General features: G+C 36.2%; 1 protein-coding gene across 1 annotated transcript in view; it reads left to right on the top strand.

Annotated features, from left to right (window-relative positions):
* TTC29 (tetratricopeptide repeat domain 29) overlaps positions 1–16,020 on the top strand; it is a 261,685-nt gene that overhangs the window by 172,080 nt on the left and 73,585 nt on the right. Inside the window, exon 11 of the mRNA XM_078068212.1 lies at positions 13,846–14,074. Coding sequence (XP_077924338.1) covers positions 13,846–14,074 — 229 coding nt within the window. The remainder of the gene's footprint in view (positions 1–13,845; positions 14,075–16,020) is intronic.

Here is a 16,020-nt window from a genome sequence, read left to right as displayed (position 1 = left end):
TTGGGTTGTGGTCAATAATTTGGACTCTGTACATTCCCTCAACCACCCCTCAACAGAATGACTAGGAGGAGGAGACCCCAAAATAGAAAAGACTCAGAGACTGTGACTTCTGCACAGATTTACAAATGGATACAGATATAACCAAGATATCAGAAATGGACTTCAGGGTAACAGTTATGAAGACGACAGCTAGAATAGAGAAATCGATTAATGACAACATAGAGTCTCTAAGGGCAGAAATGAAAGCTGAACTGGCAGAACTTAAAAATGCTATCAATGAGATCCAATCTAATCTAGATACTCTAACAGCTAGGGTAAACGAAGAAGAAGAACGAATCAGTGATCTAGAAGACAAACTGATAGAAAAGAAGGAAAAAAAGGAGGCCTGGGAGAAACAGCTTAAAATCCATGAAAACAGAATTAGAGAAATAAGTGACGCCATGAAACGTTCCAATGTCAGAATTATTGGGATCCCTGAGGGGGTGGAGAGAGAGAGAGAGGACTAGAAGATATATTTGAGCAAATCGTAGCTGAGAATTTCCCTAATCTGGGGAATGAAACAAACATTCGTGTCCTAGAGGCAGAGAGGACCCCTCCCAAGATCAAGGAAAACAGACCAATGCCCCGGCATGTAATAGTAAAACTTGCAAATCTTAGAACCAAGGAAACTATCTTAAGGGCAGTAAGGGGGAAGAGATTCCTTACATACAGAGGGAGGAACATCAGAATAACATCAGACCTATCCACAGAGACCTGGCAAGCCAGAAAGGGCTAGCAAGACATATTTAGGGTACTTAGAAGAACATGCAGCCAAGAATACTTTATCTGGCAAGGCTGTCATTTAGAATGGATGGAGAGATGCAGAGCTTCGAAGACTGGCAGAAACTGAAAGAATATGTGACCACTAAGCCCACCCTGCAAGAAATATTAAGGAGGGGTTCTATAAAAGAAGAAAGACCCCAAGAGTGATATAGAACAGAGATTTACAGAGACAATCTATAGAAACAAGGACTTCACAGGCAACCTGATGACAATAAATTCATATCTTTCAATAATCACTCTCAACATTAACGACCAAATGCTCCCATAAAACGGCACAGGGTTGGAGATTGGATAAAAAGACAGAACCCATCCACATGCTGTCTACAAGAGACTCATTTTGAACCTAAAGATACATCCAGACTGAAAGTGAAGGGATGGAGATCTGTCTTCCATGCCAGCGGACCTCAAAAGAAAGCTGGGGTAGCAATTATTATATCAGACAAATTAGATTTTAAGCTAAAGACTGTGGAGACACAGAAGGACACTATATCATTCTCAAAGGGTCTATCCAACAAGAAGATCTAACAATTGTAAATATCTATGCCCCCAACATGGGAGCAACCAACTACATAAGCCAACTGTTAACCAAACTAAAGAGTCATATTGATAATAATACGTTAATTTTAGGAGACTTTAATACTCCACTCTCAGCAATAGACAGATCATCTAAACAGAAAATCAACAAAGAAACAAGAGCTTTGAATGACACACTGGACCAGATGGACCTCATAGATATATACAGAACATTCCACCCTAAAACAACAGAATACTCATTCTTCTCGAGCGCACATGAAACTTCCTCCAGAATAGACCACATACTGGGTCACAAATCAGGTCTCAACCGATACCAAAAGATTGAGATTATTCCCTGCATATTCTCAGACCATAATGCTTTAAAACTGGAACTCAATTACAAGAAAAAATTTGGCAGAAATTCAAACACTTGGAAACTAAAGACCACTCTGCTCAAGAATGTTTGGGTCAACCAGGAAATCAAAGAAAAACTTAAACAATTCATGGAAACCAATGAGAACGAAAACACATCAGTCCAAAACCTATGGGATACTTCAAAGGCAGTCCTAAGGGGGAAATACATAGTCATCCAAGCCTCACTCAAAAAAATAGAAAAATCCCGAATTCACCAACTAACTTTACACCTTAAAGAACTGGAGAAAAAGCAACAAATGATGCCTAGGCCACGCATTAGAAGAGAAATAATTAAGATTAGAGCAGAGATCAATGAATTACAAACCAGAAACACAGTAGATCAGATCAATGAAACTAGAAGCTGATTTTTTGAAAGAATTAATAAGATCGATAAACCACTGGCCAGACTTATCCAAAAGAAAAGAGAAAGGACCCAGATTAATAAAATTATGAATGAAAGGGGAGAGATCATGACTAACACCAAGGAAATAGAAACAATTATTAGAAATTATTATCAACAACTATATGCCAATGAATTAAACAACCTGGAAGAAATGGATGCCTTCCTGGAAACCTATAAACTACCAAGACTGAAACAGGAAGAAATTGACAACCTGAGTAAGCCAATAACCAGTAACAAGATTGAAGCACTGATCAAAAACCTCCCAAAAAAACAAGAGTCCAGGGCCTGATGGATTCCCTGGGGAATTCTACCAAACATTCAAAGAAGAAATAATACCTATTCTACTGAAGCTGTTTCAAAAAATAGAAACAGAAGGAAAGCTTCCAGACTCATTCTATGAGGCCAGCATTACTTTAATCCCCAAACCAGGCAAAGACCCCATCAAAAAGGAGAATTTCAGACTGATATCCCTGATGAATATGGATTCCAAAATTCTCAATAAAATCCTAGCTAATAGGATCCAACAATATATTAAAAGGATCATCCATCACGACCAAGTGGGATTTATCCCCGGGATGTAAGGGTGGTTCAACATTTGCAAATGAATTAATGTGATAGAACACATTAATAAGAGGAGCAAGAAGAACCATATGGTCCTCTCAATTGATGCAGAAAAAGCATTTGACAAAATACAACATCCTTTCCTGATTAAAACTCTTAAGAGTATATGGATAGAGGGAACATTCCTCAAGTTCATAAAATCCATCTATAAAAAAACCCACAGCGAATATCATCCTCAATGGGGAAAAGCTGAGAGCCTTTCCCTTAAGATCAGGAACATGTCAAGGATGCCCACTCTCGCCACTATTGTTCAACATAGTACTGAAAGTCCTACCAACAGCAATCAGACAACAAAAAGAAATAAAATGTATTCAAATTGGCAAAGAAGAAGTCAAACTCTCTGTCTTCGCAGAGGACATGATACTTTATGTGGAAAATCCAAAAGACTCCACCCCCAAATTACTAGAACTCATCCAGCAATTCAGTAATGTGGCAGGATACAAAATCAATGCACAGAAATCAGTTGCTTTCTTATACACTAACAATGCAACTGTAGAAAGAGAAATTAGAGAAACAATTCCATTTACAATAGCACCAAAAACCATAAGATACCTCGGAATAAGCCTAACCAAAGAGGTAAAGGATCTATACTCTAGGAACTCACAGAACACTCATGAAAGAAATTGAAGAAGACACAAAAAGATGGAAAAATATTCCATGCTCATGGATCAGAAGAATAAACATTGTTAAAATGTCTATGCTGCCCAGAGCAATCTATACCTTCAATGCCAACCCAATCAAAATTCCAATGACATTTTTCAAAGTGCTGGAACAAACACTCCTAAAATTTGTATGGAATCAGAGAAGACCCCAAATCACCAAGGAAATGTTGAAAATGATAAAGCTGGGGTCATCACGTTGCCTGATTCCAAGCTATATTACAAAGCTGTGATCACCAAGATAGCATGGTACTGGCACAAAAACAGACATATAGACCAATGGAACAGAATAGAGAGCCCAGATATGGACCCTCAACTCTATGGTCAAATAATCTTCAACAAAGCAGGAAAAAAAAATATGCAATAGAAAAAAGACAGTCTCTTCAATAAATGGTGCTGGGAAAATTGGGCAGCTATATACAGAAGAGTGAAACTCGACCATTCTCTAACACCATACACAAAGATAAACTCAAAATGGATGAAAGACCTCAGTGTGAGACAGGAATCCATCAAAATCCTAGAGGAGAGCATAGGCAGTAACCTGTTTGACATCGGCCACAGCAACTCCTTTCAAGATACATCTCCAAAAGCTAGTGAAACAAAAGTGAAAATGAACTTTTGGGACTTCATCAAGATAAAAGGCTTCTGCACAGCAAAGGAAAGAGTCAACAAAACAAAGAGGCAACCCACAGAATGGGAGAAGATATTTGCAAATGAACTACAGACAAAGCACTGATTTCCAAGATCTATAAAGAACTTCTCAAACTCAACACCCAAAAAACAAATAATCAAGTCAAAAAATGGGCAGAAGACATGAACAGACACTTCTCAAAAGAAGACATACAAATGGCTAACTAACAGACACATGAAAAAATGTTCATCATTAACCATCAGGGAATTCAAATCAAAACCACATTGAGATACCACCTTACACCAGTTAGAATGGCAAAAATTGACAAGGCAAGAAACAAATGTTGGAGAGGTTGTGGAGAAAGGGGAACACTCTTACACCGTTGGTTGGAATGCAAGTTGGTAGAGCCACTTTGGAAAACATCGTGAAAGTGCCTCAAAAAGTTAAAAATAGAGCTACCCTATGACCCAGCAATTGCACTACTGGGTATTGACCCCAAAGACACAGATGTAGTGAAAAGAAGGGCCATATGCACCCCAATGTTTATAGCAGGATTGTCCGCAATAGCCAAACTGTAGAAAGAGCCGAGATGCCCTTCAAAAGATGAGTGGATAAAGAACATGTGGTCCAGAGGAGGAGCAAGATGGCAGAGGAGTAGGAGACCTAAATTTTGTCTGGTTCCAGGAATTCAGCTAGATAGGGATCAAACCATTCTGAACACCTACGAACTCAACAGGAGATCGAAGAAAAGAATAGCAGCAACTCTCTGAACAGAAAAGCAACCACTTTCTGGAAGGTCTCTTCTGACTTGTTTAGTGTATATTTTTCTGGGGTCATTGTTACCCTGTTAGCATTTTGTTCTCTCATTCATCTATTCTGCTCTGGACAAAATGACAAGATGGAAAAAATCACCTCAAAAAAAAGAACAAGAGGCAGTAGCAACTGCCAGGGACCTAATCAATACGGACATTAGTAAGATGTCGGAACTAGAGTTCAGAATGACGATTTTAAAGATACTAGCTGGGCTTGAAAAAAGCATGGAAGATATTAGAGAAACCCTTTCTGGAGAAAAAAAAAATTAAAATCTAACCAAGTCAAAATCAAAAAGGTTATTAATGAGGTGCAATAAAAAATGGAGGCTCTAGCTGCTAGGATAAATGAGGCAGAAGAGAGAATCAGTGATATAGAAGACCAAATGATGGAAAATAAAGAAGCTGAGAAAAAGAGATAAACAACTACTGGATCACGAGGGCAGAATTCGAGAGATAAGTGATACCATAAGATGAAACAATATTAGAATAATTGGGATCCCAGAAGAAGAAGAAAGAGAGAGAGGGGCAGAAGGTATATTGGAGCAAATTATAGCAGAGAACTTCCCTAATTTGGGGAAGGAAACAGGTATCAAAATCCAGGAGGCACAGAGAACCCCCCCTCAAAAACAATAAAAATAGGTCAACACCCCAACATCTAATAGTAAAACTTATGAGTCTCAGAGACAAAGAGAAAATCCTGAAAGCAGCTCGGCAGAAGAGCTCTGTAACCTACAATGGTAGAAACATTAGATTGGCAACAGACCTATCCACAGAGACCTGGCAGGCCAGAAAGGACTGGCATGATATATTCAGAGCACTAAATGAGAAAAATATGCAGCCAAGAATACTATATCCTGCTAGGCTGTCATTGAAAATAGAAGGAGAGATAAAAAGCTTCCAGGACAAACAACAACTAAAGGAATTTGCAAACACGAAACCAGCCCTACAAGAAATATTGAAAGGGGTCCTCTAAGCAAAGAGAGAGCCTAAAAGTAACAGAGACCAGAAAGGAACAGAGACAATATACAGTAACAGTCACGTTACAGGCAATACAATGGCACTAAATTCATATCTTTCAATAGTTACTCTGAATGTAAATGGCCTAAATGCCCCAATCAAAAGACACAGGCTATCAGATTGGATAAAAAAAACAAGACCCATCGATATGCTCTCTGCAAGAGACTCATTTTAGACCCAAAGACACCCCCAGATTGAAAGTGAGGGGGTGGAAAACCATTTACCATGCTAATGGACACCAAAAGAAAGCTGGGGTGGCAATCCTTATATCAGACAAATTAGATTTTAAACCAAAGACTGTAATAAGAGATGAGGAAGGACACTATATCCTACTTAAAGGGTCTATCCAACAAGAAGATCTAACAATTGTAAATATCTATGCCCCTAACATGGGAGCAGCCAATTATATAAGCCAATTAATAACAAAAGCAAAGAAACACATCAACAACAGTACTATAATAGTGGGGGACTTTAACACCCCCCTCACTGAAATGGACAGATCATCTAAGCAAAAGATCAACAAGGAAATAAAGACTTTAAATGACACACTGGACCAAATGGACTTCACAGATATATTCAGAACATTCCATCCCAAAGCAACAGAATACACATTCTTCTCTAGTGCCCATGGAACATTCTCCAGAATAGATCACATCCTAGGTCACGAATCAGGTCTCAACCGGTACCAAAAGATTGGGATTATTCCCTGCATATTTTCAGAACACAGTGTTTGAAACTAGAACTCAATCACAAGAGGAAAGTCAGAAAGAACTCAAATACATGGAGGCTAAAGAGCATCCTACTAAAGAATGAATGGGTCAACCAGGAAATCAAAGAAGAATTTAAAAAATTCATGGAAACCAAGGAAAATGAAAACACAACTGTTCAAAATCTTTGGGATGCAGCAAAGGCAGTCCTAAGAGGAAAGTATATAGCAATACAAGCCTTTCTCAAGAAACAAGAAAGGTCTCATGTACACAACCTAACCCTACACCTAAAGTAGCTGGAGAAAGAACAGCAAATAAAGTGTAAACCCAGCAGGAGAAGAGAAATAATAAAGATCAGAGCAGAAATCAATGAAATAGAAACCAAAAGAAAAGATCAATGAAACTAGGAGCTGGTTCTTTGAAAGAATTAACAAGATTGATAAACCCCTGGCCAGACTTATCAAAAAGAAAAGAGAAAGGACCCAAATCAACAAAATCATGAATGAAAGAGGAGAGATCACAACCAACACCAAAGAAATACAAACAATTATAAGAACATATTATGAGCAATTATATGCCAGCAAATTAGATAATCTGGAAGAAATGGATGCATTCCTAGAGATGTATCAACTACCAAAACTGAACCAGGAAGAAATAGAAAACCTGAACAGACCTATAACCACTAAGGAAATGGAAACAGTCATCAAAAATCTCCCAAAAAACAAAAGCCCAGGGCCAGATGGCTTCCCAGGGGAATTCTACCAAACATTTAAAGAAGAATTAATACCTATTCTTCTGAAACTGTTCCATAAAATAGAAATGGAAGGAATACTTCCAAACTCATTTTATGAGGCCACCATTACCTTGATCCCAAAATCAGACAAAGACCCCATCAAAAAGGAGAATTATAGACCAATATCCTTGATGAACATGGATGCAAAAATTCTCACCAAAATACTAGCCAGTATGATCCAACAGTACATTAAAAGGATTATTCACCACGACCAAGTGGGATTTATCCCTGGGCTGCAAGGTTGGTTCAACATCCACAAATCAATCAATGTGATACAATACATTAATAAAAGAAAGAACAAGAACCATAGGATCTTCATAATAGATGCAGAAAAAGCATTTGACAAAGTACAGCATCCTTTCTTGATCAAAACTCTCCAGAGTATAGGGATAGAGGGTACATACCTCAATATCATAAAAGCCATCTATGAAAAATGTACAGCGAATATCATTCTCAATGGGGAAAAACTGAGAGCTTTCCCCCTAAGGTCAGGAACACGGCAGGGATGTCCACTATCACCACTGCTATTCAACATAGTATTAGAAGTCCTAGCCACAGCAATCAGACAACAAAAAGAAATCAAAGGCATCCAAATCAGCAAAGAAGAAGTCAAACTCTCACTTTTTGCAGATGATATGATACTTCATGTGGAAAACCCAAAAGACTTCACCCCAAAACTGCTAGAACTCATACAAGAATTCAGTAAAGTGGCAGGATATAAAATCAATGCACAGAAATCAGTGGCATTCCTATACACCAACAAGAAGATAGAAGAAAGAAATTAAGGAGTCGATCCCATTTACAATCGCACACAAAACCATAAGATACCTAGGAATAAATCTAACCAAAGAAGCACAGAATCTGTACTCAGAAAACTATAAAACACTCATGAAAGAAATTGAGGAAGACACAAAGAAATGGAAAAATGTTCCATGTTCATGGATTGGAAGAACAAATATTGTGAAGATGTCTGTGCTACCTAGAGCAATCTACACATTTAATGCAATCCCTATCAAAATACCATCCACTTTTTTCAAAGAAATGGAACAAATAATCCTAAAATTTGTATGGAACCAGAAAAGACCCCAAATAGCCAGAGGAATATTGAAAAAGAAAAGCAAAGCCGGTGGCATCACAATTCCGGATTTCAAGCTCTATTACAAAGCTGTCATCATCAAGACAGTATGGGAGTGGCACAAAAACAGAAACATAGATCAATGGAACAGAATAGAGAGCCCAGAAATGGACCCTCAACTCTATATAGGGTCAACTCATCTTCGACTAAGCAGGAAAGAATGTCCAATGGAAAAGAGACAGTCTCTTCAACAAATGGTGTTGGGAAAATTGGACAGCCACATGCAGAAGAATGAAACTGGACCATTTCCTTACACCACACACAAAAATAGACTCAAAATGGTTGAAAGACCTCAATGTGAGACAGGAGTCCATCAAAATCCTAAAGGAGAACACAGGCAGCAACCCTTCAACCTCAGCTGCAGCAACTTTTTCCTAGAAACATCGCCAAAGGCAAGCGAAGCAAGGGCAAAAATGAACTATTGGGACTTCATCAAGATAAAAAGCTTTTGCACAGCAAAAGAAACAGTCAACAAAACCAAAAGACAACCAACAGAATGGGAGAAGATATTTGCAAATGACATATCAGATAAAGGGTTAGTATCCAAAATCTATAAAGAACTTATCAAACTCAACACCCAAAGAACAAACGATCCAATCAAGAAATGGGCAGAAGACATGAACAGACATTTTTCCAAAGAAGACATCCAAATGGGCAACAGACACATAAAAAAGTGCTCAACATCACTCGGCATCAGGGAAATCCAAATCAAAACCTCAATGAGATACCACCTCACACCAGTCAGAATGGCTAAAATTAACAAGTCAGGAAACGACAGATGTTGGCAGGGATGCAGAGAAAGGGGAACCCTCCTACACTGTTGGTGGGAATGCAAGCTGGTGCAGCCACTCTGGAAAACAGTATGGAGGTTCCTCAAAAAGTTGAAAATAGAGCTACCCTATGACCCAGGAATTGCACTACTGGGTATTTACCCCAAAGATACAAATGTAGGGATCCAAAGGGGTACATGCACCCTGATGTTTATAGCAGCAATGTCCACAAGATGTCCATCGACAGATGAATGGGTAAAAAAGATGTGATATATATGTATATACAATGGAATATTATGCAGCCATCAAAATGAATGAAATCTTGCCATTTGCAATGATGTGGATGGAACTGGAGGGTATTATGCTGAGCGAAATACGTCAATCAGAGAAAGACATGTATCATATGACCTCACTGATATGAGGAATTCTTAATCTCAGGAAACAAAGTGAGGGTTGCTGGAGTGGTGGGGGGTGGGAGGGATGGGGTGGCTGGGGGATAGACACTGGGGAGGGGATGTGCTATGGTGAGCATTGTGAATTGTGTAAGACTGTTGAATCACAGACCTGTACCTCTGAAACAAATAATACATTATATGTTAAAAAAAAAAAAAGAAGAAGATAGCAGGAAGGGAAGACTGAAGAGGGGGAAATCGGAGGGGAAGACGAACCATGAGAGACTATGGACTCTGAGAAACAAACGGAGGTCTCTAGAGGGGAGGGGCATGTGGGGATGGGTTAGCCTGGTGATGGGTATTAAAGAGGGTACGTACAGCATGGAGCACTGGGTGTTATACGTAAACGATGAATCATGGAACACTACATCAAAAACTAATGATGTAATGTATGGTGATTAATATAACATTTTAAAAAATAAATAAATAAACAAATCAAATGATGAAAAAAAAATACTATGGAGAAAAATTAAAAAAAAGAAATTCCAAACTTCTATTTCACTTTTGTACCATGATTCTGAAAACTTGTACTGAACCTTTAAAAGCAAATCTAATATTCCGGGTACTTGTCAGTCTACCTTTCAGGGCCTCTACAAACTGCCCTCATCCTCTCTTTTCTGGCTTCATACTATTCATGCAATGTATTCTAATTGTATTCTTTATAATCATTTCTAAGAAATATTATTATAAGACCACAATTATAAGACAGTATTTGGAAAAAATATTAGAATTAACTGTTTTCTCTAGTTATTACAGTGTTGTTATAATTAAAGGTAGCACATCTTTAAAAGATCATTTATTCTAATTAGTTTACCTTTTACCATATAATTATAGAAGATGGGCCACCCATCCCACCCTCCTGATGTGATCTTTTGATAAAAATATATAATTAATATAAAGTAGTCAAGTGAGAATTCTTTAGGGCAAATAACTAGATATAAACCCTTTACAAGATTTCTCATTCCCTAATAAGATCAGATAATAATCACATAGTTAAAACAATGATAGTGGTTGCCTGGGTGGCTCAGTCAATTAAGCGTCTGCCTTAATTGGCTCAGGCCATGATCTCAGGGTCCTGGGATCGAGCCCCGCGTCAGGCTCCCTGCTCAGTGGGGAGTCTGCTTCTCCCTCTCCCTCTGTTCCTTTCCCCTGCTCATTCTCAATTCTCTCTCTCTCAAATAAATAAATAAAAATTTTTAAAAAATTAAAAATTAAAAAAATAAAACAATGATAGTTCTGGACTAAAATAGTAAAGAAAATGTGTAAAAAATGGTTTTTCCTTAGTATTAGGAATATGTTCATTTATTTTTGAGCTTGCTCATTGGATAGAGTGACATTTTAGACACACTTAGAAGGATCTGGTAAGAATCAGGAAAATGCATGAAAATTCTATATTATAGTGTAATAATGCAAGCTCTGTTTTAAGGTCTACGATGTCATCAAGATCCTGTCCTGAAATTGTCTCCTAAATGCTTACCAGTGATATTTATAACACTAAACAAAGTTCTCTTTTCCAATAAGATGCATTCATGAAGTGATTAATTCACTTATATATTCTCAAATTCATATTTAAGATTGTCAAGATTAATTACTAGAATATTCTGCATTTTATAATAGGATAGGGATTAACTGATAACAGAATTGAACTGTAGAACATTGGACAGAAACTTTGGAGAAGAGATTAGATTTAGATATTAAATTCTTTAAGAATTTAGAATATAGAAATGCAACACACATTAATGAAATCTCCTTCCAAAATGGTATGTATAAAAATGTTTGCATCTGAGAAGAATTAATGTATTTCCTTAATAGTGTTTTAAACTAGAGAAATTTAGGTTAATACCAGTTTTATGGCAGTTGTGTCTGTGTCTAACAATTGAATGCTAGGCTCAATTTGCGGGAAGAATAATTATATGTAATTATAATTATAATTAAATAATTATGAATAATTATAATGCTCCTATTGTAGGGGGAAAAACACTTGTTAAAAAATATCTTTTATAAATTTTAGGCACAGTAAATTCTGTTAACTGCTGAATCCCCACTGCCTGGCATGGAGCTTGGTACTTAGTAGTTGCCTGATGAATAAGTTAATTCTAACATAATAATATATGAAATAATTCTGGAAATTTAAATATATGTCCATTTATTAAGGTCCCTAATTTCCTAATTAAGATTTTCATCTAAAACAATAAATAGCTACTACTCTGAAGTATAATTAGAACACTAATTAGATATTTATACTTCTCTGTTTTTAAAAATAGAAATGTGTGGTCTAGTCACATATGTTCATTTATTTTGTCCTATATCTTTGATGTTTAGCAGAATAATCCAAAATATTAACTAGTTTTATTTTCATCTTCAATATTTATAGTGTTTCTCAATTATGTAATTTACTTGTCATACAAATGTCTTTGATACCATTTTATTTTTTCTAATTAAGTAACCATATTCTCATATAAGTTCTATGTTTTACACTTTGAAACAAAAGAAAGAATTGTTTACCTCAACAAACTCAAATTATTATTGATAAAATATAGAGGGACTGTGTTTAAATTAGTAAGTTTAATTGGAATGAACAATTTGAGTAAAGAGTTCACTAAACCCTCCTTGTGGGCCTATAACATAGTATTATACTGCTTATGTATGTAACTTAACTGTCACACAAGCCCTATTTCTCCCCTCCTCATCTTCTAGCAACTTTTGTATCCAATCAGTTTGCTGTCTGAACGCCATGACTATACAGAGATGCATGGAGTTGAGTATGCATTTTGCCTGTACTGGTATATGGTATAAGGCCATTTCAATAGTGTTTGTATTACTAGTTCCTTCTAGTTGTGAGAAAATAATTTGAAAACTTATAATAAAATATTCTCTCTTGTAAGGGTTTCTTCTCAAAAGTGTGTGCATGCATGTTTTCATGTGTATGAAGAAGAGAGAGAGGAAGGAGAGGAGAGAGGAGGGAGGGGGAGAGGAAAGGAGACTTACAAGTCAATGAAGAAGGGAAACTTTTTTCCTAGAGTCTTAAAAGTATAGGCTCAATCCTAAAAATGATATCCTCCATTGAGGAAAGCTTTTTCATGATGATTTTTAGAAAATTTGGAGGGTGGCAGAAGATAGTTTCTTTTCTGAGGCTCAATTTCATTATTTGTAGAATAAGAATAATATTTCCTCACAGAATGACTTAACAAAAGTTAGTGACGTAATACATGAAGTACTTAGTACTGGCCCTTTGAAAGCTATTGTGGACAATAGCTTGTAGGAGGATAGGAGAGTATGACCAAAAAAGCCCACAAAACCCAAAAAACAAAAAACCACCTTGAATTTTTGCAATGAAATGTTGCAAAGAACTTAGAGAAGAAATGAACATTTAAATGAGTCCTAGCTTGTAGGAGGATAGGAGAGTATGACCAAAAAAGCCCACAAAACCCAAAAAACAAAAAACCACCTTGAATTTTTGCAATGAAATGTTGCAAAGAACTTAGAGAAGAAATGAACATTTAAATCGGGATCATTATTTCTCAGGAATCTTGAATACCTCCAATGTTCTTAGTCAAGAAAGACCTAAGCACATGGGGAAAACAAGAGTGATAACCAAATCAGCAGATAAATACATCTATTTTCAGTGGCCACTGATTAAACAGATTGGCTGAAAATGATCTCTTGCTGTGACTAAAAACAACTAGTTAAAAATGCTGTTATTAGGTAAATCCAATGCTACAAGTAGGAAAATTACATCCAAATCAATGTGAATTAGATCACTCTTTCCCAGACTTCTTTTTGCTACCATATATCAGGTTGAACCATGTGAAAATACTTAACATTTGACCATTTTTAATCGAAAAAAACCTTAAGTTTCATATAAATCAACTTAGTAGATAAAGCTTTTTTAGTATCCTAGCTTCAAGATATTGTATGGTTAGTAATCACAACTTTTTAAAAGAACCTTATTCTAATAGAGACCCTGCACGCCATCTTTCTTCTAGAAGAATGCTATAACTATTGAAAGATAAGTGTGGTACATACTAAGGTGAGCAGATATGTGGAAGGATAGAACCAAAAATTAAGAAAAAAATTGTTTCTCTTACATTTTTAGGGATACTACAACAAAGCTTCACAATACTTTCAGCAGGCTTTTGACACAACAGCAGAGCTAACAAACTTGCATGAAATGGATGAAACAAAAGTTCATTATGGAATAGCAAAAGCTCATCAGATAATGCTGACCGTTAACAATTACATCGAGTCTGAAGATCTCACCAGCCTTGACTACCTGCTGTCATGGAAGGAGAATAGAGGCAGCATTGTATGTGATCCGACTATTGGTAAGACTTTGGTTTTTGAAAACACTTTAGTTTTTGTGTCATTCTTAACGGCTGCATGGGTGATTTTGATTTTATTGGTAATTTTAATTTTATTTATTCTTTACTACATAAATATTGGATGTGCCTTCATGTTGTATTGTATCTTTGATGATAAGGAAAGCATAAACTGTGGTAATGATTAGTTGAACTTGACAAATCACCATCCTCATGTTGTCTTTTTTTCAGTTGCCTTAAATATTCAACATGCACTGATCAGCTAGCTGTAAGGAATCTGAGATAAGTTTATGGGTTTTTTAAAAAATGTTCAGTGTTGTACCTTATTGACAAGAACAAGTCACAGATGCTAGTTCACAGATGCTAATTAGTATTATACTCTTACTTTGCTGATGGTAGTAAATTTTCCTACTACTTGATCAATTCAAGTTAGAATATTAATTTAGAAAAATGTAATATTAATGTAATATTAATTTCTCTTAACTCCACTTCTTTTCTTATATACCTTTTCTTGTAATAATTAGTCAAAATAGTCAATTAAAAACAAATAGCTAGAGGTAATGTGAGGGTCACTTTTATGTGTCAACTTGACTAGGCTCCCGTCGTCAGTTAAGAACTTCAGAATAGGATTTTTTAAATTTTTTACAGTACTTCCTATGACAGACCCTTGGGTTGCATAATTGCTGGTAAATCAAACTTTTTAAGCAAAATATTTTAGGGATGTTTGGGGATAGCGCAAATGGAATCATGGGTAAAATTCTGTTATGTAAAGAAGCATCTCCTGCTTGGAACTCTTTTTTTTTTTCCCCCTTAGGTCATTTAGAGGAAACAATAAAGCTCTTTGGCTTTTATTTTCTCCATAGAATAAATAGTAAATAATAGTAAATTGGGCACAAAGGAATTTTATTGCTTCTTTTACATTAGTAGAATACCACTTCCCAGTGTCTGTCCTCTAGTTATGAAATAAGTAAAGGTCTCATTCCAAATACATGTACAAGATAAAGTCTTAAAAAACAGGTAGCTTGTTGAATTTCAATGTGCTCAAGTGCCCAACAAATATTTACAGGTAACTATTAACTAACCACTTTTAGATAATATTTTGCTCACTTCAGGATGTTGTGTTGTCATATATTTGAGAGCTTGTTCTGTAGTTTTAAGTTATCTTCCCTTTACTCCCTCATTTTGTCTGCCCAGGAGATAAAGCAGAGGAAATACGACCCATCTATCTATTACATTACTTCTTCTGATAAAAGGTTTGGTAGAGAATAAGTTGGGCTACTCATTTTTTCAGATTTACTTGGATAAGCTCTAACCATGACCCTAATCATCATGAAAAAAAAAATACTCCTCAAAACTAGAGAAGCTAGTTTTTCTATTTGCTGCAATCCTGTTTGGTGTTTTTCAAAAATCTCTTTTGTTTTTCTTCACTCTATAAAGCTATTTATTTGCCTATTCTTTTAACATTTTATCCTCATTTTTGGTGAGGGTGTTTTGTGTTCCAAAGGGCTTAGGAGCAAAGCAAAACAATGCATTTCAAAATATTATTCAGACAGTAAAAACTCAGCTATGCATATGGTGGAGAAGATTAAATTCTCTGAAACGCTATAAAGGTACACTCCCTTCCTGATTCATTCGACCGAGATTAGAAATACATGCATGGATGAGCTATGTCGTTATAACAGTGAAGAAGAAGAATCTTTCAGATTCAAATATAAATGAGAAGTTAATTCTTCTACTACGAGCATGTTTAACATTTTTAGTGGTAGTTGTTCTATTTGGAGATAAGACCTGTAGGACATTATCAAACATACTCGCTTGTTTACATGGACTTATTTTAGTTCAAAACACACTAAAATGTGCTTTTTAAATGTTTCAGTGTTTCTTAAACTACAACTCTTTATTATTCTATCTTTGCTCTCCTTCAAAACCTCCATTGGATCCCTACTGCCTAC

The sequence above is a fragment of the Halichoerus grypus genome, chromosome 3 (genome assembly GCF_964656455.1).
Source record: "Halichoerus grypus chromosome 3, mHalGry1.hap1.1, whole genome shotgun sequence".
NCBI lineage: Eukaryota > Metazoa > Chordata > Mammalia > Carnivora > Phocidae > Halichoerus > Halichoerus grypus.
Note: the sequence above shows the minus strand (reverse complement) of the source record. Positions and strands in the feature narration are given on the sequence as shown.